This window comes from Cannabis sativa, chromosome 9, assembly GCF_029168945.1.
Source record: "Cannabis sativa cultivar Pink pepper isolate KNU-18-1 chromosome 9, ASM2916894v1, whole genome shotgun sequence".
NCBI classification, from domain to species: Eukaryota; Viridiplantae; Streptophyta; class Magnoliopsida; order Rosales; family Cannabaceae; genus Cannabis; species Cannabis sativa.
Window position 1 is genome coordinate 16420339 of NC_083609.1, and position 22975 is coordinate 16443313.

A 22975-nucleotide genomic window follows, 5' to 3' on the forward strand; every position below is an offset into this window, starting at 1 on the left:
ACCATAGTTCTATTGGCTTTCTTCTTAGTTTCTTATCTTGACAATCCATTACTTGTTTAAACTCACAATGGATTTTAATCACTAGTGTCTCCAAAGTCATAAGAAGGTGAGTTCCTAAAAACTCTCCCACTACGACAAGGCACCGTGAATTATGTCTAAGAAAACTAAATGGTATTGATCTCTTCGGTTGTGACAAGACAACAGAGGCAGTGGGATCATCATATGTTATATAAGATGATAGAACACTTTTGGAATCAAGAATTAAATATCTCCTTTATTTGCTACTTGTTTTTCAGACTTAGTCATTTTCTTAGAAAAGTAGTATTTGTTTGAACAAACACTTTCTTATCTATTGACAATGGGATGGTCCACCCCTAATCACTTAGAATAGCTAACAAACCATGGTTAACAGTTCTAGCTTTTCTTAAGATTTTGATTAGGTCATCCATGAATCTAGTAATGATTTACATTAAGTATACAACCATTACATCATTCTGAAATTGTATTACCATAGAAGGATTTAGGCAACGACTAGTAACTAATCATCAACATGCAACTCGAAATTTCTGGGGAGGTAAGTTTGGATATAATTCAAAAATCAATTTAATGATCTTTGAACTGCATATCTACTAACTATTTCTCCACCCCTATCAGTTCGCAAGATCTTTAACCACTTACCTTAATGGTTTTAACCATTGCTAGAAATTAATGAAATTTTTCAAACATTTCAAATTTCTTTGCTAAAAGGTATAATCTAGAGTTATCGTTTGAAGAATACAACGAAAAACTCATATCCACCCCTAAATGTACATCCATCTGCGAATGAGATGAACTACTTTCAGTTGATATAGGCATATTAACTCTTTGCAGAGATTGATCTTGTCAAATCCACTATGAACAAGATACAAATGCCATAGATTAAAAAAAATGGTAGTGTCTATTAATGGCATAGGTTTAGTTACATCAAAGAGTTCTTAGAATACTGCAAGTGGATCCTGGTCACAGAATACCTAACTCATATTCCATACAGTTTTAATCCATTAATAGAAGATAGATATTAAACACTTGAGAAAGTGTAACTGTATTGTATTATGGAATTAGAAATATAAGAAAATTTTTGTTTGGATTCTAAAATTAAAGTCAAAGACTTAAATTCAACCAAATATAATGAGTAATTCTTTCTTGGACCACCACTACTAATACAAACTCTAAGTCAGATTTGCCCATACAAGTAGGAGATTTCTAAGATTGAGGATTTATATCAATTGGGAATAGAATTTCGGGATTATAATCATATGCGTCATTTAATTTCTTAAGAGAAAATATAATGACATGAAATGATTTATAGACCATTCATCCAATGATATGTTTTGAAGCTAATACGAAATGAATAAGCTAAGAGGAATTAGGATAATTTCGTTTAAAATAAGAATCCAACGATGCTTTGATTAGCGAAAGACAAAGTAATCTTATTTATGTAATCTTCTTGTTTCATATTGTAAAAATACTAGTCTAAGGTGTCATCAATTGATGAACAGTTAGATGTCGCATATACAATACTTATCTTTCGAGATCTTACACTAGTATGTATGTCTAATGGTGAAAATCCATTAGGGATTTATCTCATTAGAAAAACAAACATGTTAGACCAACAATGAAGATTTGAAATTAAACTACAACTTAATAACAGAAAATAACATGGTTCAATATAAATTCATACACAATTCAGAAATTATAAACATATAGCAAGTAGGAATGACTAGTGAAAATACTAAAACATACAATCCTAAATAATTTCCAAGGTTTTCAACAAACTGATACATTGTCCCGGTAGGCGAGAGTCAAAGCATCATTTATTGAATAGAGTTGTCAGCTCATCTAAAATAGAAACCATTCTAGCAACCTTTTATTCGATTAAAATAAGAATCCAACGTTGTCCCGGTAGGCGAGAGTCAAGGTTATTCTCATTTTATGAGCTTCCACCATTGTTTCATGTTTTATGAGTTTATCTCTAAGTAGTCACCGTAGGGGAGAGTCTAAATAGAGACGAAAACTCACAAAACACTTATCAAATGAAATCTTACGGTGTTAAATGCGTTCAACGAATAACCATCCATAGGGGGACGAAGTCTAGCGTCTCGAGGTTATATTGAAAACATTTAACTTTTGTAAGACCAATAATGGAGATCGAATATCTTAATAATAATCAAGCTCATTATTTAAAGTGAGTTGTATTTTCTTTGATTCTCTTTATTTAATTTATTTATTTTAAATATATATTTATTTAAAATTTCCAATTTAGAATGAAAAATTCTAAATATAAATTTTAATTTAATATTTATAAATTTTACTTAGATGGATATAAAAATAACATGAATTATTTCCATCTTAGTAATAATTTCCAATAAATATTTAGAAAAATATTCAATTTAAGTTGTTACAAAATTAATATAAATTAATTTACAACTTAAATTTTATTTTCTATAAATATATATATTGCATTTCGAAAAATTAAAGTATTTAAGAATACAATTTTCGAAAATGCATGTTAAAATAAAAAAATTAATCCTGGAAAAATTATTCTAATTTAATATTGGCCCAAAATTAATTAATAAAATTAATTTACAACAAAAAAATAATTTTCCTATTTAATTAAATATATAAGAAAAATTTCAAATATTTAAGTATGATGATGAAAATCAACTTAAATAGTAATTTTCTATTTAATTAAATACACTAGAAAAATACTTCAAGCAAAAATATCATCTCTCTAGATTTTCCTTTGACTAATTAATTCAATTTCTAATAATATACTTTAATTCAATTTATTTTAAATTAATCAATAAATGAAAAAATCATTGATTTAAGTTGATCCAAGAATTAATTAAAATAAATAATTAATTTACAACTTAATCTATTTTTCAAATAAAACTTGAAATTCCAGCATTTAAGAAATGCAATTTCGAAATTTGATTAATAAAATAAAGAAAAAAAAAATTGAAAATTATTTAAATTTAGTTGAAAAAATAAGTTTCAACTAAAAATAATTTTCTATTTAATTAAATGTCATGAAAAAGAAATATTTAAGTATGATGATAAAATCAACTTAGATATCTAATTTTCAAATTAATTAAATGTATTAAATTCAAGAAATAAATAATTAAGTGTAGAGAAGGCTTAATTATTAATCTCTAGTTTAATACTAGGAAAAATATACTTAAAATAAATTGTACCAAAATTAATTATATAAATAATTAATTTCACAATGTATAATATTTTCCTAATTAATATTAGAATTAATAAGTAGTCTAGAAATAATTATCTAGAAAATATCTTATTTGACTAAGTATCTTTTCCACAAAATTTAAAAAAATATCTGATTTAAGTTGTATTAGAAAAAATCTAGAACTTAAATATTTTCAAATTCAAATTTAATTAAATATCAAAAATTAAGTTGTAACCACTTAATTTGAAAATATTCCATTTTAAGTTAATATTCGAAAAGATATCAACTTAAAAAAAAATATCTAAAATATTCCATTTTAAGTTAATATTCGAAAAGATATTAACTTAAAAAATATCTAAAGAATCTTAATAACCAATGCCTAAAATTCCTCAACTTAATTTTGAAATTTTAAATCCAAAAGATATTCAGATTTAAGTTGGTTAGTTGTAGATAACTAAATATCAACTTAAATAGGAATATTTAATGAAAAATTTAAATTAAGCTTCAGAAAGAATCTAGATGGTTATAATTCTATATTTAATTAAATACAAGAAAATACATATAGTTTAGCTTAGAATAAAAAATTCTTTAAACTATAATTTTCTTAAATTAATTTCAAAATAAATGAAATTAATTATGTTGCTAATCAATTTTATTAGGTTAAACTAGTTTAATTAACCTAGTACAGTTATTCAAATCACGCAAATGGGCCTTCACAATTAGGGTGGTTCATGTGAGGGGTCCGGGTTCGGTATGTCGTACCCACTACTATGGCTCCCAACTCTCACACAAGGCCCAAAAAGAGAGGAATTTAACCTTAATAAGAACAAGCTTATTAATTGAATAGGCCCAAAAACTAAATGGGCCTAAATAAATTCTATCAAGAACTATGATAATTTATTTTAGCAACAACAACCTATATGCATCTATAATGAAATTAAACACATAGGCTCACACAGGCACACTTTGGATGGGTCCTATCATGTTGCTAGGTCATACACAGATGAAAGAAGATTGTAGAATATACACGTTACAAATTATTAACTTGACCCGAGGAGCCATCGTATCATTAGATCGGCAAAAGTAACCATGGCTATTTGCAATCAAGTAATAATAGGTTTTGAAAACTTACAAACAAGCTAAAACACATACTCCTGCAACAAGGTTAGCTGGATAGTTGGATGTAGGATTTATTTAATTTTAAATTAAATAATTAATTTCGAAATTAAATAATTAATTAAAAAAAATCGAAAAATTTAAAAAAAACTTGAAATAAAAAAAAAACGAAATTAAATTAAAATTTAAATTTAAAATTAAACCTACAATTTTGAAAAATTAGGTTTCAACCAACCTAAATATCATTTCAAAATTTGCTAACTACTTTTAAAATTTAAATGTTATTTTTTAAATAAAAATTAAATAAAAAATTAAAAAAGATAAATGAATATCTTTTTCAGATTTTAAATGTAATTTAAATAAATAAAATAACAAAATTTAAAAGTTAGCAAAATATCTTATATCTATTTAAAATTACATGATTATAGTTATCTTATTTTAAATTTAAATAAGGTCAAATTATTTAAAAAAAAAGATTTAATTTAAAAATTTAAAATCTGACCTTAAATTTAAAAATAAGATAAGATATAATCAAATTTAAAAATAAGATAGATAATTAAGCAAAAAAAGATAGATACTAACTATTTTAAATTCAAATTACACTAATATCTTGAATTCAATTTAAAAAATATTAAATTAATTCATAATGATAATTAGAATTGAATTAGGAATATTAATAGTATAAATATAGAACTACACAAAAAATCGGAAGTTAATTCCATGAAAAAGCATGAAAAATCGAAGAAAAACGAAAAAATTGTGAGCTGTACGAACAGTTTTCGCGATCGCAGGAAAATTTCAACAGAGCTCCGATTTTTTCGAATCTTCAAAAAATCATAACTAATTCAAATTAAATCGAAATTGAGTTCTGTAAAAAGGTAACTTGCTTAATTTTTTCCATACTATCCAATAAAAATAATTCCAGAAACAGAATCGCAATTATTTTTTACGAAAATTTACAAACATCAATCAATCATCAAATAACACTCAATACAACATGATACCATCCAAAAACAAACAAACAATCGTTTCAAAGTCCAAATTTCTTGCAAGTAAATCAATTACCATGGCTCTGAGGCCTTGTTGGAAATTATTTTACCAGGATCTTAGATCTACTCACAAGTATGTTTATTAACATCCTAAATAAGAACTTTCTAAAACGATAAATTAAACACATATAAAGTTTAGGAAACCTTACATTCGGTGCAGCAGAATAATATGACTCCTTCCGTTCAGATATCTAGCCCTTGATTCCTTTTGGTAGCAGAGCATTATCAATATCTGAACCTGGATCTCTTTCTCTGAATCTTTGATGCTGAAACTCCTTTGCTGATGATCTTTCTTCACGATCTTCCTCACTATGATTGAGGTATCACTTGATGTGTGTGGGCACTACTCATACACTAAGGATTTCGAAATTATCAAGAGGGAAGAGAAAGAAGAAGTGGCAGCTAAAGATAGGGAGAGAGAAAGGCTCAGGTTTTTCTCTGAAGGAAAAATAGAAAATTTAAGTGTAATTTTCCTGGAGCCTTCACTATCTATTTATAGCATTCCACTAGGGTTAGGTTTGAATTATTTGGTATTAAAATAATGAAAATATCAGTTTAAATTTCCTACAAAAGTGGCTGGCCCTATACTAGTGGATTGGGCCTTGCTTTTGCAATTTTGCAATTTTAACACCTTTTGTATCTGATTTTCTCAAAAATGCCAATTTCCTAATTCAACCATTTTAAATGCCAATTCTAACTATTTAATAACTATAAATAATTATTAAATAATATTGTCATTTATCATATTTATTAATTGAACCATACAAAGTATCATAATTAACAAATATGCCCCTATAACTCTTTCTTTACAATTTCGCCCTTACTTAGTGAAAAATTCACAAATAGACATAGTCTAATTTGAGAATTATAATTGATTAATCAAAACCAATTGCATGAGTCTTACAAGAAATATTATCTCAACTAGTGCGGGGACCATGGGTTTATATAACTGAGCTTCCAATAAGTAGATCAAGAATTTAGCACTAAAATTCACTAACTTATTAATTCTTCGTTGAATCCACGCATAGAACTTAGAATTGCACTCTCAGTATATAGAATGCTCTATATGTTCCACCATATAGACACATCATTAGTTATCCATTGTTATAATCCTAATTTGATTAATGATCCTCTATATGAATGATCTACCTTTGTAAAAGGGATTAAATTACCGTTACACCTACAATGTATTTATTCCTTAAAACAACTCGAGTATAAATGATATTTCAGCTTATGTGAAATGAGTACTCCACCATTTATGTTCGTTTGGTCAAGCTCGAAAGAGATCATCCTTTGCTTACTATTCGCCAGATAGAAGCTATAGATTCCATGTTTATGATAGCGCTCCCACTCAATTGCACTACCGTGTTCCCAAAATGTACGTATCACCCTGACCTAAAAGTAGGCTTAACTAACAAATCAAAGAACACGAATAGCCTTTCAAGATTGAGCCTAATCATAACAGGATTAAGAACATTTGATCTAGGATCAACTAGGCGATATTGACTTGAATAGATATTACGGTAAGTTTAATAAATCTAAGTCAAAGTTCAATATCGGTCCCTTCCGATGCATACTCCATGCATCCAACCTGAGCTTTACTTTAACCAATGCTCTGGAAAGAACATAGCACTTTTCCAAATGCAAGTAAACTCTGTTGTAGATTATCATATCAGTAAAACCCTATGTCTGATAAATCTAGGAAACTTTATTCACATAGTCATGTTTACTTTCCAATGTGTTGACGACACAATAAACAGGATCAAGTATGTGAAAAGGGTTTCAGATGAATCTATACATTATGTACATATAATCATGAAATAAATCATGTGAACCATGCAACATTAAATGTTATTTCTGATCTATATTAATAAGTAAATCTGATTATATTGAAATGAGTTTTATTTAGGGCATAAAACCCAACACTGACCTCCCCCACCAGTTCCACAGTTGCCAGGCCTGAAAATATTTTATTCAAATTATGGTATCTACGATACCCACATATTCCAATATAATCTCTGTAATTAATAAATTACGCTTTATTTATTCTTATCTCCCTTATAAACCTATAATTAGTTTAAGTAGGATTATAGTCCTTCTCTAATACCCACTTAATCACATATTTAATAAAATATGTCTAATTTAAATATCAATATATTTTTTGGGATATTACAACTATCCCCTCGTTATAGAAATTTCATCCTCAAAATTTATTCAAATAACTCGGTATACAGCTTCCCACAACAGCGACTTTAACTCTCAAATCGACTTCCAATGTTGTTGTTCTTTCACAGCACTATAACTAGCGATATCGTCTTTGTTTCACAAAACTTTCTCTTTTCTGTTCAAAATTATGTGCCGATTTTCCTCATATAACAAGTTTGTTTGAAATTCAATATTCTCTTAACTCCATATATGGATTGCTTCTACCTCGTAATTCTGAAACTTTGAAATATATTGTTGTAAACTTCAGATAAAATAGGGAGTATGGCTAGCTAATAGGCTACCCGACCTACCCTTTCCAAAAACTCAAACGGACAGATTAACCTGGGCTTAACTCCCTTTTCTAACCAATTTCTGAATTATCCCTTTCATTGGAACCACCTGAAGAAAAGTAAAATTCCCAACTTGGGATTTAATATCTCTACACTTTAGATCAGCATAGCTCTTCCATCCATTATATAAGCAATATACAAACTTGAATCTTTAAACTGCATCAGTACCACATTAATAGTACTCTTATAACTGTTATTACATGAAAACTCATTTAGAACCTTCAATTCAGTATCCTTATCGGACGGATACACCAATCTGGTTTACATCATAAAATTTCCTTCAACAAAATTAAAAGTCATTTGTCAATCTAGTTCCAAATCTTTCCTTCTACTTCTAAAGTTGGGAGTCACTCTACTGGGCCATTATATTTCTTCCCACTAAATTGATCTACAATATAATATTAACAAGTTCTCCAATAACGATCTCAATCCTTGTTCTGGTTACATTTCCAGTAACATTTAGTAAGATCTTTTCGTTTTACAAGCTTTTTCTAGACCTCTTTGGTTAAAAGTACTCACTACTAATTTACTCCCCAAAGTGGTAGAAAATCACACCGTTAAAATTTCAATCAACTCTAACTGTCACCACTGCCTCCTATCTAACTTCTTCCAAAAGAAACAGTATTTAAGGCTTTTTTGTTCCGTATAGACTTCTCATTTTCACCATAGAGATAACGTGCCCAACTTTCAGTGCAAAATAATTACTGCCAATTCAATATCATGACTGAAATACCATTTTTCATACTCCTTCAATGGTCTAGGCAGTTAGGCGACAACTCTCCTAAACTATGTTAGAATACAATCTAATCCTTGTTTAGAAGTGTCACCCTATATCACAAATTTCTCCTCATTGACCGACAATGTTAATATTGGTACAATAGTTAACCTTTGTTTCAATGCTTTGACCTAACTCCACTAAGAGTGTAAACATCCCTCAACAAATATTCTGTAGCATTCTGTTAATTCTAGAAAACTTCTAACCTCAGTTGTAAACTTGGGTTGAAGTCAACTCTAAACTGCTTTAATCCTTATCGAACCTATCATGATATTATCTATATCCATTTCATGCTCTAAGAAACCAACTTAGAGTCGGCAAATTTGCATTTCCTGCAATTAGCATAAAGTTTAAGCTCCTAAAATATTACAATACCATTGAAAAATACCTCTCAAATGCCTTCTTTGATTTGAAAGAAATCAAAACATCAATAATGATAACATTCGCGAAGTCATCAGGTATGAAAAGCTTCTTTAGAAATACCCTTCTCTCGAATCTTCAACTAGTAAAAACCATATCGAAGACTGATCTCAAAGAAGACAGTCCTACCCTAAAATTAATCATCATAACTTCTATCCTTGACAAAAGTATACTTACTCTTCACCATGAATATATTTAATTTCTAATGATTAATATATACTTATAAAGTTTCATCCTCCTCCTTAACAAATAAAATTGACGTACTCCAAGATGGGATACCCAGTCCAACAAATTTCAAGCCAACATCCAGCATCCTCTGTAACAAAACCTTCAACCATCTCAAATACCATTCGATACGAAGTTTAAGATATAAACTCTTCCCCAAGTACTAGATCCGTTTCAAAATCAATCTCCCACTTTAATAGTAATCCCCAGTAATTCCCCTGGAAAGACATTCAGAAATTCTCAGACCACTGGAGTGCATTCTGGTCCCATAAGTATTCTTCATATCACCTACCTCACTAGTTAAGAAACTAACATATCCATCCCACAACAAATCTCTTACCTTAAATGCTGAAATTAATGGAGTTCAGAATCCGAGAACCTTGCCCACGAACACGAATGAGTCCTCACCTTCTGGTTCAAGAGTTACCATCTTTCTTTCACAATCGATAATTGCATTAAACTTTACAAATCAATCAATTCCTAATGTATCCTCAAAATCCTCTAATTTTAGCTCAACTAATATAACCAAGCATTCCCTTTCTCACAACTCAGGAAGGGATTTTAACTACCTACTGGAGAATAACTAGTTCTCCAGTAAAAAGTAAAGTACCGGAACCACTTGATAACACATCATTAACTTTATACAAACTTTCCAATCACCTTTCTTGAAATATAGGAATATGTTCACCAGAATTAATTAAAGCTATCAACAAAGTATGGTCAATAGAAGTTTAACTTATCACGGTAGAAAGACGAGCACCAGTCTCAGTCTAAGTCAAACAAACACCCAAACAAGAACTAAAATGCCATCACCCCTCTATTTCGGTTGCTGCAACGGTAGGAAGCTTCTTTCTAAATGGCCTACTATGCCACATTAAAAGCAGGCCCAAGTTTAGCATTTACCCTAATGACATCTCTGGCATCTCAGTCCTTACACCCTTAGCAAAAGAGGTCAGATCAACTACCTAAGCTTCGAACTGGACATCCCCTAGTTACTAAACAACTATATCCACATTCCGAGCGATATACTCTTCCCGCCTTCAACTAGATTAGGCTCCCTAGCGACCTTAATAGTCGCTTCCTCAAAATAGAACTTTGCCTATCAGTCCAGTTTAGTGTCATTCTCCATCACCATACTACCTCAGATTAATCATGTAAGTTTTGCTACCTTGCCACTAAGTTAATCCCTTACTTTATAGCATACATTTATTCTCAATCTCTAGTGGAAGATTCATACCCACACTACTAACTTTGAGCCTGGTAAGCTCACAATTATCCTTACTAGATTGCCCCCATGTACATTCTTCCAGTACACTCGCGACCATTTCTTTCCATCATTAAAATCTTTCACACCAGAATTAATGCTAATAAGCATTACCACATATACATAAACATATTTAATAATTTTATCATAACTATCATCCTTCTCTAACAACTTACACATTTCAATAAGTAGACAACTCAATCAACCAATAAATAATCCACTAATAAATTACCAATCAATACTTACTAAGCTATGAATCGAACAACTCTTCGCAGCCAATGTACATATCGAGCCAGTCTTCAGGATCTTTAAACTTTGGTCGCTCTAATACCATGTTGTAATGCCTTGACCCTCAGGGACGCCAGTGTGTGCTTTTACAAATTATCTCTAACTAATGTATTAGTTTATGAATAGTGTGATTTAATTAAAAACTTTTTGAATAAATTAGAATAAAACTTATTTATAAAGAACCATTAAAGTATGGGGATCCCTATTTATAAAAATTTCTATATATCAAATTACAAACCGTTATTATAAAAGCAAAGTTACATATTCATCATAAAAGAAAAGAAGTTGATCCTGCTTCCCGGAAGCCAAGACACCACGACTAATATGTACATTGCTGGGAGACCTCAGTTTCATGGTCGAACGCAACTTAACTTTCTTACCTGCACCATGAAGCATTCGTGAGTCACAATGACTCAGCAAGAAAAGTTATTAACTCAAAAGCATTATAAACGCAGATATGCATATCTTAATATACAAATATATATATTCATGACTCACATGTATCCATCATGCATAACTATATAGTATTAACATTTACATATTCCCACATACTACGCAATATGAGAAAAATCACAACACCATACAGTCAACAATTTCATTGTTATATTAAATGAATATTTAATCAATGCATAACCACACATTTTCAGGCCTTATAAAGTACCCTAATCTTACATTTTTATAACACATATTCTTACATCTCGTGAGTCACTGAAACTCTACAAAAAAAAGAGACTAATTTCATAAGTAGTATAAAATTCATTCAATCACATTATAACAAAGATGTATCCGATTACAGCTCATCTCATAATAACATGCCTAATCCATTTCACATCATCGTAATCACACAATCTCGATATTTCATAAAGTACTCTTACCACTCGTTAACCATGAGCTACATATGTCACTATCGTTGCCTGATACAACAAATGATAAGTAAGAATCTATCCACAGTTTCAGGAGTAATTACTCATAACGATAATGATCGTTTCCAAACCTCACCACTAGTTATCCACGAGTTGCGTATGTCATTATCGCTACTTGATAAAGCGGACAATAAGTAAGAAATCTAACCGCGGTGCCAACGATTAATTACTCATAACGGTAATGATCGTTTCTAACCTTACCACTCGTTATCCACGAGCTGTGTATGTCACTATCGTTACCCGATAAAGCAAACAATAAGTAAGGAACTTATCTCCGGTTTTATGAGTAATTACTCATAACGGTAATGACCGTATCTCAATTCATTCACAACAACGGTGATAACCGTGTTCTTCCTCCAATCATAAAAAATCCACAAACAACAATAATCATTTCTCATCATTACCTCGATTACTATCGAGTCACAACAAATACATATTATTAGTCTCGATCAAGATCCAGTCACTACAAATAGATATTGTTAATCTTGAACTCATTCAAGGGACTAATGATTATAACCAATTCATATTTAGCTACTTAACAATGGATTATAATTTTCTTACTTCAGTCTAAAAATTTAGCGTGCATGCTGACCTAAGTGGAATCAAAGCTTTACAATCTTGGGTCCTATGCCACGATAACAACATTCAATAAATAACTTAAATCAATCATTCCGGGAATAACCCTAATTCCCATAACCGGCAAACCCAAACTTCCATTAGCTCCAAAATAGGTTTTAAAACTTTTAAACAATCTATACCAAATACAGAAATCACCTCGAGCCTTAAAATTGGCCCTGAGCGAAATTGAGAAATTCCCCCTGCAGGCAAACCAGTCGACCAGTTCTGTTGCACCAGAACCAACCGGTCGAGTGCTTCTGGTAGGGCTGCAATTTCAAATTTTCCTCCTCCAAATTCAATCCAAACACCACCAAAGCAACCCAAAAGCTGCAGAACAGTACAATATCATAAATATAATGCATCCCATGTATCAATTACAACATCTCAACCCTTAGTTCAAAAATTACATACTCAAGTGAGGAAAACTAATCTCATTTCATTTAATTCAATCCAAATTAAACAACGAGTAGAAATTATTCAATTCAAACTTCAACACACTTCAAAACAGATCTAAAAACACAACCCCTAAATTGAATCCAAACATACAGCTCGAAATCCTTAAAGAAAATCAACGTTTCTTTCTGAAAACCTAAGTAATTCAAGAAAAAAGCTTGAAGATCTTACCTTAATGTCTAAACAGGCTTTTACCCCCTCCAATCTGATCCAAGAGCTGAAGAATAAGCAAGAGAAATCCTTGGTTTGTAGCTCCTTAGGGTTTTGGCTAAGAAGAAGAAGAAAAGTGAAGGTTATTTGACTTACCTATTTTTATTTTACACCTAATAGTTTAATAAATAAATTAAAACAATTTAATTTATTTCCAATAATCCATTTCAGCCTAATTAACACTAAAGAAAAAACTTTTATCACCACTCAAATGACCATAATACCCCTCCCAATACCTTTAACTTAAAATAAAAGCCTAGGGGCATTTTAGTAATTCTAGCTAATCCGCCGAACTCACAACTCAAAACTGTAAACTAGTCCGGTATAAAATCTAATTCAATTCATCTTTTATTGTCGTGACATTTATGATCTCCCCGTCAAGTTATACAGTTGTTAGGCCTAAAAATATTTTATTCAAATTACGGTATCTACGATACCCACATATTCCAATATAATCTCCGTAATTAAAAAATTACACTTTATTTATTCTTATCTCCCTAATCAACTCATAATTAGTTTAAGTAGGATTATAATCATACTCTAATACCCACTTAATCACATATTTAATAAAATATATCCAATTTAAATATCAATATATTTTTTGGGATATTACAGAAGTCTCCACCCCACTTGCACAACATTTAAAGCTCACTGCATCCCAATCCCCAACCACTACTGCAGAGAGGTACAAGATGAGTAAAATACCTTATGCAAGTTGTGTAGAAAGCTTAATGTACTCAATGGTATGCACTAGACCTGATCTAGCTCATGACATGAGTGTGGTTAACAGATATATCTCAGATCCAGGGTTTGAACATTGGGAAGCTCAGAAGTGGCACATGAGTTATATCAAGGGAACTTTGAACACTAGTATGATATTCAATAATGAAAGCCAATACAGAGAAGAAATTATAAGCTATGTTGACTCAGATTTTGAAGCCAATATTGACGCAAGAAGGAGTTATACAGGGTATGTTTTATAGTTCTAGGGCAGTGTGTCAATTGGAAATCGAACCTATAAAAATTTGTGGCCCTTTCTTCTACAGAGACTGTGTATAAGGACACAATTGAAGCCATCAAGGAAGCATTATGGCAAAAGGTTTTGACCAGTGAGTTGCAGTTTCATTCAGAAGACATAACAGTTCATTGTGATAATCGAAGTGCTTTGCATCTCATGAAAAATTCTATGTTTCATGAAAGATTAAAGCACATTGATATCAAACTACATTTTATCAGAGATGTAGTACTCTCAAAATAGGTTCAAGTGAGCAAGATATACAGCCATGACAACCTTGTAGACATGCTCACAAAGTGTAGTGTTTGTAGATACAAGTTTAATCATTACCTGAACCTACTGAGCATTCAAGACTGTTGAGTCTTGAATCATACATTCATCGCTAGCTTGTTGAACTAATTCAGGTGGATATGTTGAGAATTAGCTCACAAAACCAATCAATAATAAATTGCTACAACATCTTTTTTTGGCATTCTGTCTATTCTTGTAATTAAATGACAGTTAAGTTAGTTGGCATCTATTTTTCAAACCAACTATCACACCTGCCTAAGACTATAAATAGGTGTAACAACTCTACACCATAGACTCTTAGTACTTGATTAGTCTCTCTCTCTCACTCTCTCAGTCCAGAATTCTCTCACCCTTTCTCTCTTCTTCCAACTGTAATTTCTATCCTAGAACTAGTGTTAGTGAAGGAGGATTGTACAGGTCCCTTGTTTATCTAATCAAGGGTTCCCCAAGTGAGGCTATTGTAGCTGGTGTGATATACCATTGTTGAGTGTAATAGAGTTCCAAGAACTCTAGGGCAATGTGATATGATCAATAAAGATTCAAATATTTTGTTGCCACTGAATTCAAAATAAGCTCTTTAATTTTTATTTATTTTCTGGTTTAAAATTTTAATTCTTATTATTGTTTGAATTTGTAATTTTTATAACTTATTATTAACCTTAACAGTCAATTTAATGCTAATCTAGTTCACATCAACATATATCTTTATATATTAAAAGTGTCTATCTAACGGCATTTCTTGGTTTAACAGAATATACTTAAAAATAAAAGAATATTCTGTTAAATTTAACAATTAGGTTTGATCTCCCGTTAATAAATAAACCCAATAATTAAACCCAAAAAATCAAACAATCTTTTAAATATTAATAATCTCTTTTTAAATTAAAAAAATCATCTTAGCCACATATCTCTCTAACAAACCTATCTTAAAAAAGAATATTAATAAATTTTTTTATTTATTTTTTTTTAAAAAAAATATAGATAAAATGTCTAGAAAAGATAAAATAGCTTAAAAAAAATAAAAAGAAGATGAAATGGGCTGTAATTAGTATTTACCTTATATGTTTGTTCTTATTTTTAGTTTTATTTTTAATTTTACCACCAAGAGGAGAAGGTTGAAAAATATTAGAATATGAAAATATTATTGGTGCTTATTAGTAATTTGCAAAGAATGTGAAAATCTATAAATATATAATTGTGTAGCTATTATTAGATATGAAATGAAATAATAGAATTTTTTTCAGTTAGAATATCAATGTACATTTTACTATTAATAACTTATATTATTATAACACAACTATGTTTTACTTACTAAATATACTGACACATATTTTATTTTTATAAAACAAATCATTCAAATAATTATACTATTTTAATTATTAATTAAAATAAAAAAACTAAAATATTAAATAAAACTAACACTACGTGGCTTGGCACGTAACAACCACCTAGTATATATATAAGTAGGAAAAAATTATAATAGATAATTTTATTCTTTTGTCCAATCGATGAGGATGTTTTTATTTTTGATATGTGAAAGAAATTATAACTTTATATACTGTTTTATCAATGAGGTTATTGTATTACTTCAAAAGTATCTCTTTACATCAACCTATGTATAATCTGCTATGCAAATAAAAGTTATACATTGCTTTAAATTTCTCAAACCAATTAATGTCTACCTGTTTCACTTTCTTTAGAAAAATTTGTGAAATTTTCCCCTTAATATCATCTTCACTCGATACAATGTGTGGGGTAAGAGTTTAAGACGTTGAGATCAATACAGTACTTCATTTCGATCGATACATATGGTTTACTACGGCAGCCAAGGAAGTTGAGTAAACTTGCTTCCTAAATTTACAAAGCTTGGCCCGAGATAACCACCTCAAAAGGGAGGGAAGTTAAAGCTTGTATATTTCCAATCCAATAATTTTTTTTAGTATCTACAATTCTACAAAGCATCATCTACTGCAGTTACAACAGAAAAAAAAAATAACTCCAAGAGTTGCAATCTATCTAAAACAAATAACCACAATATGAATATTTGTTAAGAATTAATAACAAGCCTACCCCACACTTAGCCAAACAAGATGATCGACTTGTTCCTGTGCTGGGAGAAAGTCTTGTAATCCTTACTAAAAAATATACGGTCATAAAAAATTGTTGAAAATTTATCACCTATTTACATTTCTTTTTACTTTGATTATTTTCTTCCAATACCAAATCGATTGAGTAGTGGAATAATCCTATCACTATTCAATAATTTAACAATTTTTTATATCACAATGTATATTATAATTATAACATGTATTCCACACATTTTTGAAAAGTTTACTTATTTAAAATAAGATTTATACAATCAGTTGACACGCGCAAGTTTCTTAAATTTTTTTTATATGCTAGCTCGTGCAACTAAATTTATTTTTGATACTATAAATTAATCAAAGTTTTAAAACTAGTAGGATTGTGGTATAATTATAATGTACATTATTATCATATAAGAAGATGAATTATAAGACGATCTCCAATAAATAACGTCTAAATTTAGCTGAGTGAATGTTATATATTTGACACAAATTTACAATTGTGCTTTGATACACTAGGGGTAAAATAAACTTTATTTTAATAAAAATATTTAAAAAAATTAACAGAAATATTAAAATAACTTTAAAGAACGTATATAAAAATTATATTAAATATAAAAATAAAACACATAAAAAATTAATAATTACATTAATAAATGAAAAAAATAAATTAAAAAGTTATATTTATTGTGATGAAAAATTTAGATTACTATATTTATGTTAAATTTGACATAAATTTTAATATATACCGAATTTGAATCATTTTATTAATTATTATTGGAATTGAATTTTATGAAAAAGGGCTAAAAAAAATACAGATGCCCTAATAATAGAAACAAAAATAATATTTTTATAATAAATTTCCGAGATATGACATTTGACTCATTTTAGTTGAAGCAAAATTGGCTAGCATATATACAATATGATATAATATATTGTATTAATTAAGAAAATGTCATCCTCAAATTTTCTGACATATGATCTCCATTTATAAAATATAGCTAGATGGAGAGAGAAAGATAGACAAGATAAACGTTCCAAAGTAGTATAATATATATAAACCATATAATATTCTAATTAAAATCATTTTGACATTGATCATAAATATATAAATGGAGTCTCGACCTAACATATTTGTATATCTTCGAAGTCTAATCCATCATATCATATAATAATATCTAACTGCTACTACAAACAAATCATTCCAGCTCATCATCAAATATATATAATATATGTGAAATGTTCTCCACTAATAAGAAACAATTATTAAAAGAAGGGTGAAGAGATACAATTAAAACTACAGATTATAAGAAAGTATCCAAAATGAAATTATTTACTATATAATTATCATCAAAAGAAGATGATCATCATCTCTTTTCTTATTCAATTCAAATTAAGAAAACATATATAACAATAAGATCATCTTCTCTGTAATTTACATAAAACTGCTATTTATATAGAGCTAAAGGAAAGCTTCCAGCAACACTAACGATAATTAATAACACTTGCTACCTCGTTTCATCATCACCATAAATATATAAATATATATATTACTCCCTCGATCTCTCTCTCTTTCTTTCTCTCCCCTCTAGAAATTCTTTAAAAAAAACATCAAATATATATATAAAGTACTAATAAAACATGGAATTTTTTATTAATATTTTTGTTTTTGTTTTTCACACCCCTAAATAGCTAGCGATCAATAATTGAAATTACCTATTTTTTACGGTAAAGTTTTCAATAAGAGGGCCGAGGATGAGACCAAGGATAAGAATCATGGGCAGGTCCCAACTGATGATGATGATGAGCTCCATTAGGTATGAGATTTGGAGGAAGATTATTGTAAACAGGGGGCATAGCCGACGGATCAGCCAATCCCTGACCTTCCCCCATGTGTCCTCCGCCACCACCATTAGTCATCCCAGTCGGCGAATCCTCAGCGCCACCTCCTCCGCCATGTCCTCCACTTCCAGCCGCCTCCTCTTCATCTTCCAAAGGCAGTCTCTCATATGTAGCATTGGCGAAAGTGGCAGCAATCACCATCACCGGCCCAGCTGCCACCAGAGAACCGACCACGCTCCCTCCAACCACCTGGCCTTGTCCCCCAGACAGGTAAACCGTGAGCCCAGTCGATCCAGGGGGAGCCGGTCCGGGAAGGAAAGCTCCAGTTAGAGAAAGAATCTCAAAGCGGCCGTGAAGGGCTACGACCGCGCTGCCAGCTGAAGAGGGTTGTCTGAGGGTTACGTTGGCCACGGAGCCACTGCCGCTAAGCACGCAAACACCGCGTTGACGGCGGCGGGCGAATTGGGCGACGCTCTCTGCCACATCAGCGCCTCCGGCCACCTCCATGACGTGGCTCTTTAGGGCGTTTGGGCTGTCCCTTGTTACGAAGATGGGAGGCTTTGGCTTGTTTTTGGAACCGGGGGGACGGCCTCTGGGCCTGCGGTTTCCAACCTCCACGGCTCCCTCCCTAGGCTCGTCCCTGTCGTCATCGTCAATGTCGTTGTCTCGTTCTTCTTGGTGGTTGTGGTGGTGGAGGATCTCTGATGATGATCGTTTGTTGTTTTGTAGTACAGGTGAGTTGTTTGCTGCCAGCTCCATGGCCGGCAGCCCCACCTGATTGGTCCACCACGGATTAGCCAGACTACCAATTCTGTTGTATATTAATTCAAGAACAAGCTACAACAGCTAAAACAAACAGAATCAATTCACTTCAGGAAAACCTAATAATAAGATCAGCTGAGTTTTATTAAGCACTCTATATGCAACTTTATCTATGAAGAACGGGAATCGAAGAGAAAATTATATATTCAGTACTGGAATGATATCTTATATGTGTATATATATATATATATGTTTATGTGCTGTGTATATTAGGGTATACGAAGAAGATGATGAAACTGAGGGACTATAATTATGAAAACGAAGGATTATATGATTTTTTTTTTTTTTTTTTGAATACAAGGATCGATTATGTGTTTTAATTATGGAACATATGATAAAATTATACAAGAGAGGAAAGAGAGAGAGAGAGAAAAGGAAAACCAAAGAAAGCAAAGCACTAAGTAAGAAGAAGAGAAGTAGAAGAAGAAAAATTAATAGTATATATATTATATTATATATTATTATATTAAAAAGAAAGAGAAAGAGACTCAAACAAATTTAAAACGAGAGCTCAGCTAGGAATAAGTAAAACAAAATTAATTAACAATATTTTTTTTTTTTTCTTTGGCTTAGCCTGTTAGGGTATTATATTATAATAATATGTATTGTTTGAAAAAATCTAAAAGTGTTCAGTATAATTAAATATGGCGTTTAATATATTTTAATTTAATAATTTTTTAAAAAAATTACTAACTATTAAACTGTAGATTGTAGTTTTGATAAAAAAAAAATATATGTAGATGGATTGTAGTGTATAAATAACAACCCTCTTTAGAAAGCTACCAACTTATTAATTCTGTCACAAATTTTGTTTTTTGTGCAATTAAATGTGGCATTCAATATATATTAATTTAATAATTTTTTATAAAAAAATTACTAATTATGAAAGTGTAGATTGGAGTTGTATTGAACACTATTAAGACTATATAATATAACAATGCTCTTTAGAAAGCTAGCTACTTAATTTGTCTCACAAATTTTATTTATTTTATATATCTTTTAATTTTAATGTTATGAAATATTATATATATAAATGCTCAAATCACACAAATCAATTATTATCATAAATATAATTGTATTTTTTGATTTTATTAATTTAGTTTTCTTTTTTTTTTTCTATATTTTTGTATAAATAGGAGTTCAACTTACTAGAGAGTAAGCATTGAGAAATTTTCTCTTTCTCTCTTCATCATCTTCTTATTTTATTTATCGATTAATATTATTCATAATAATTTATAGCACTTTATCAGCACGAGTCTCTGCCTACGGTAAATATATTTTCTTTGCTAATTAGGATTTTTACCCCCTAAACTTTAACATGTACTAAATCATTCTTCCTGAAGTTTTTGGCTATTAAAAATTCCCCTGAACTATTGAGTTTGTTATATTTAAGGACTTTTATTTAATTTCATTCAATTTTACTATTTCAGTGATTGTTTATGTACTAAACCATGCTCCCTAGACTTTGATATCTACCAAATCATGCCTCTTGAAGTTTGACATATACTAAATCATGCCCTTTGAATTTTCATCCATGTTAGACTTTTTTTACTAAAATTAGACAAAAGTCCTTAAATGCAACAATCTCAATAATTCAGGGAGCATTTTTAACGACCTTAAAAGTTCAAGGAGCATGATTTGGTATATGTCAAAGTTCAACGGGTAAATATCCTAATTAGCCTATTTTTGTATATTTTTTTTTTAAAGTTCTTGAGTTATTTTAAAATCATTATAAACTAAATATATATTTATGTGCTCATCTAACTGAAATAATTTCAAGAACTCTTTTACTTTTCTTTTCTTTTTCTTGTTATCTATGTATTATAATATGTGTATATATTCTTATTCTTATATATTTATTTTTAAATTCATATATTTATATATGTTCTTATTATTTACAATATTTATAATATATTTTATATAATTTGTGCTTATGATATGATAGAGAAAATATATATAAATTAGGCATATATTTAGAAAATTGTGTATCCTCGATAAAATCTTTATGTAATCCTCAATAAAATCCTACATATATCTTGAAGATTATACAAACGTGTATAATTGACTGAATATAATAAAAGAAATAAATGCATATTCATACATATGTTATTTTATTCTTTGATGACAATGAAAAGCAATCTAATATATCCATATAAATTTAAGCAAATATTTCTTGAAGTAAATTATCTTTATCAAAAATATTGTATTTTTGTGAATATAACTAAAGAATTATTGAAATAATTATTACTGATGAAATTATATAGTGGATTTTGAATGCCCAAAAGAATTTCAAGAAAATTGCATTAAACATCAAAGTATAGGAATAACAATAAACATGACTAATCTTATTTAAAGACATAAGACAGGTATTTCTTGTTCATTATTTTCTATAGAGAATGATAGAAATTGAATTCATTTAATTTTAAAAAGTGTTCATATTCTATATATTGATCATGTTATTATATATATGTATTGTTATTACTTACAATATGTATATTAGAAATTATAAAATTTATTTTGTATGACATATTGAATAGATATTATAAAAAAATAAGATTTTGCGTACATATTGAAGACTATGTAAAAAAATATATTTATATATTCTTTAAAATATTGTAAAAGAAATTACTAAATAATTTCTTATATTTTTATGGATGAACAATTAACAAGTTTTTAAGAAAGTTATATTCATGTTCTACTTGCTCAATGTCATTTCTTAAGGTGAATGTAATAATTTTAAATAATCAAGAACATTACTTATTACTAAAATATTTTCAAAATAAATTGAAAACAACAAGAAAATGAAATACCACACATAATCAAAGTCAAAGTGAATAGAATAAAACTTTTATGTGTGGAATTAAAGAACAGTGGTCACGTACTTTTAAAACAGACACACTTATAATCAAAGTAAAACTATATTGATTATTGAATAGAATGTGACCTGTTTATAAATAAATCACTATACGATTTAATTCTATTTTATATTTAAATTATTCTAAAATCGCACTCTGAAGAGAATGAATGGACATAAAATAGTATTTCAATGAATATAGATTTTACGTATATTAATACTGCCAGAAGCAAATTAATATATACATATTTTGTTATTTCTTGAAATTAATGTTTCAAACTATTGTTTGTATAAGATATGTATATATAATAACTATTTAGTTCAGTTTTGCATATTCCTAGAAGTGAATATATATTTTATTAATATTATAGTAAATTTTGTGAGTATCAAATAAATTTAATATATAGTTACATTCCTCAAAGTAATAAAAAATCACAAAATAAATATTTGAAATTTTTTATGAAGAAGTCTTAAATAAAATTGCTACTTGAAGTAGTCAAAAATATTTGTATGTACCTAGAGATATATTTTTATCAAATCATGATAATTAGATTGCTAAATATATAGTCTATTAATAAATGAGACCACTTGTTAGAAAAATATGAAGAAGAATAAATGTTATGTTATAATTATATATATATATTTGACCGTTACAACAACATGATGAAGTTATCTTATACTTTTTGAATGTATACATCATTAAATTGATGATGAGGAAATATAAAGTTTGATAAATATAACAGTGACTCCAGAAAAATGTATATGTTTTCGAGAATAATATAATTATTTTATTTGTGTATATAAAAATAAAATTTATAATGATTATTTATACGTTGTAGTGATTTTATAAATTATTCTACGAAAGTTTCATTGAAATACAAATTATGGTGAACCTGAACTTTATGAATTGACTTGTTTTAATATGATAAATTATATGCAGTAAAT

At 29.2% G+C, this 22975-nt stretch overlaps 1 protein-coding gene across 1 annotated transcript; it reads right to left on the bottom strand.

Annotated features, from left to right (window-relative positions):
- Positions 1–17862: 17862 nt before the first annotated feature.
- Positions 17863–19587, bottom strand: LOC115721725 (AT-hook motif nuclear-localized protein 19). Its single transcript, XM_030650796.2, has one exon. It carries the CDS (start codon positions 19111–19113, stop codon positions 18250–18252), a length of 864 nt encoding a protein of 287 aa, XP_030506656.2. The 5' UTR covers positions 19114–19587; the 3' UTR covers positions 17863–18249.
- Positions 19588–22975: the final 3388 nt, after the last annotated feature.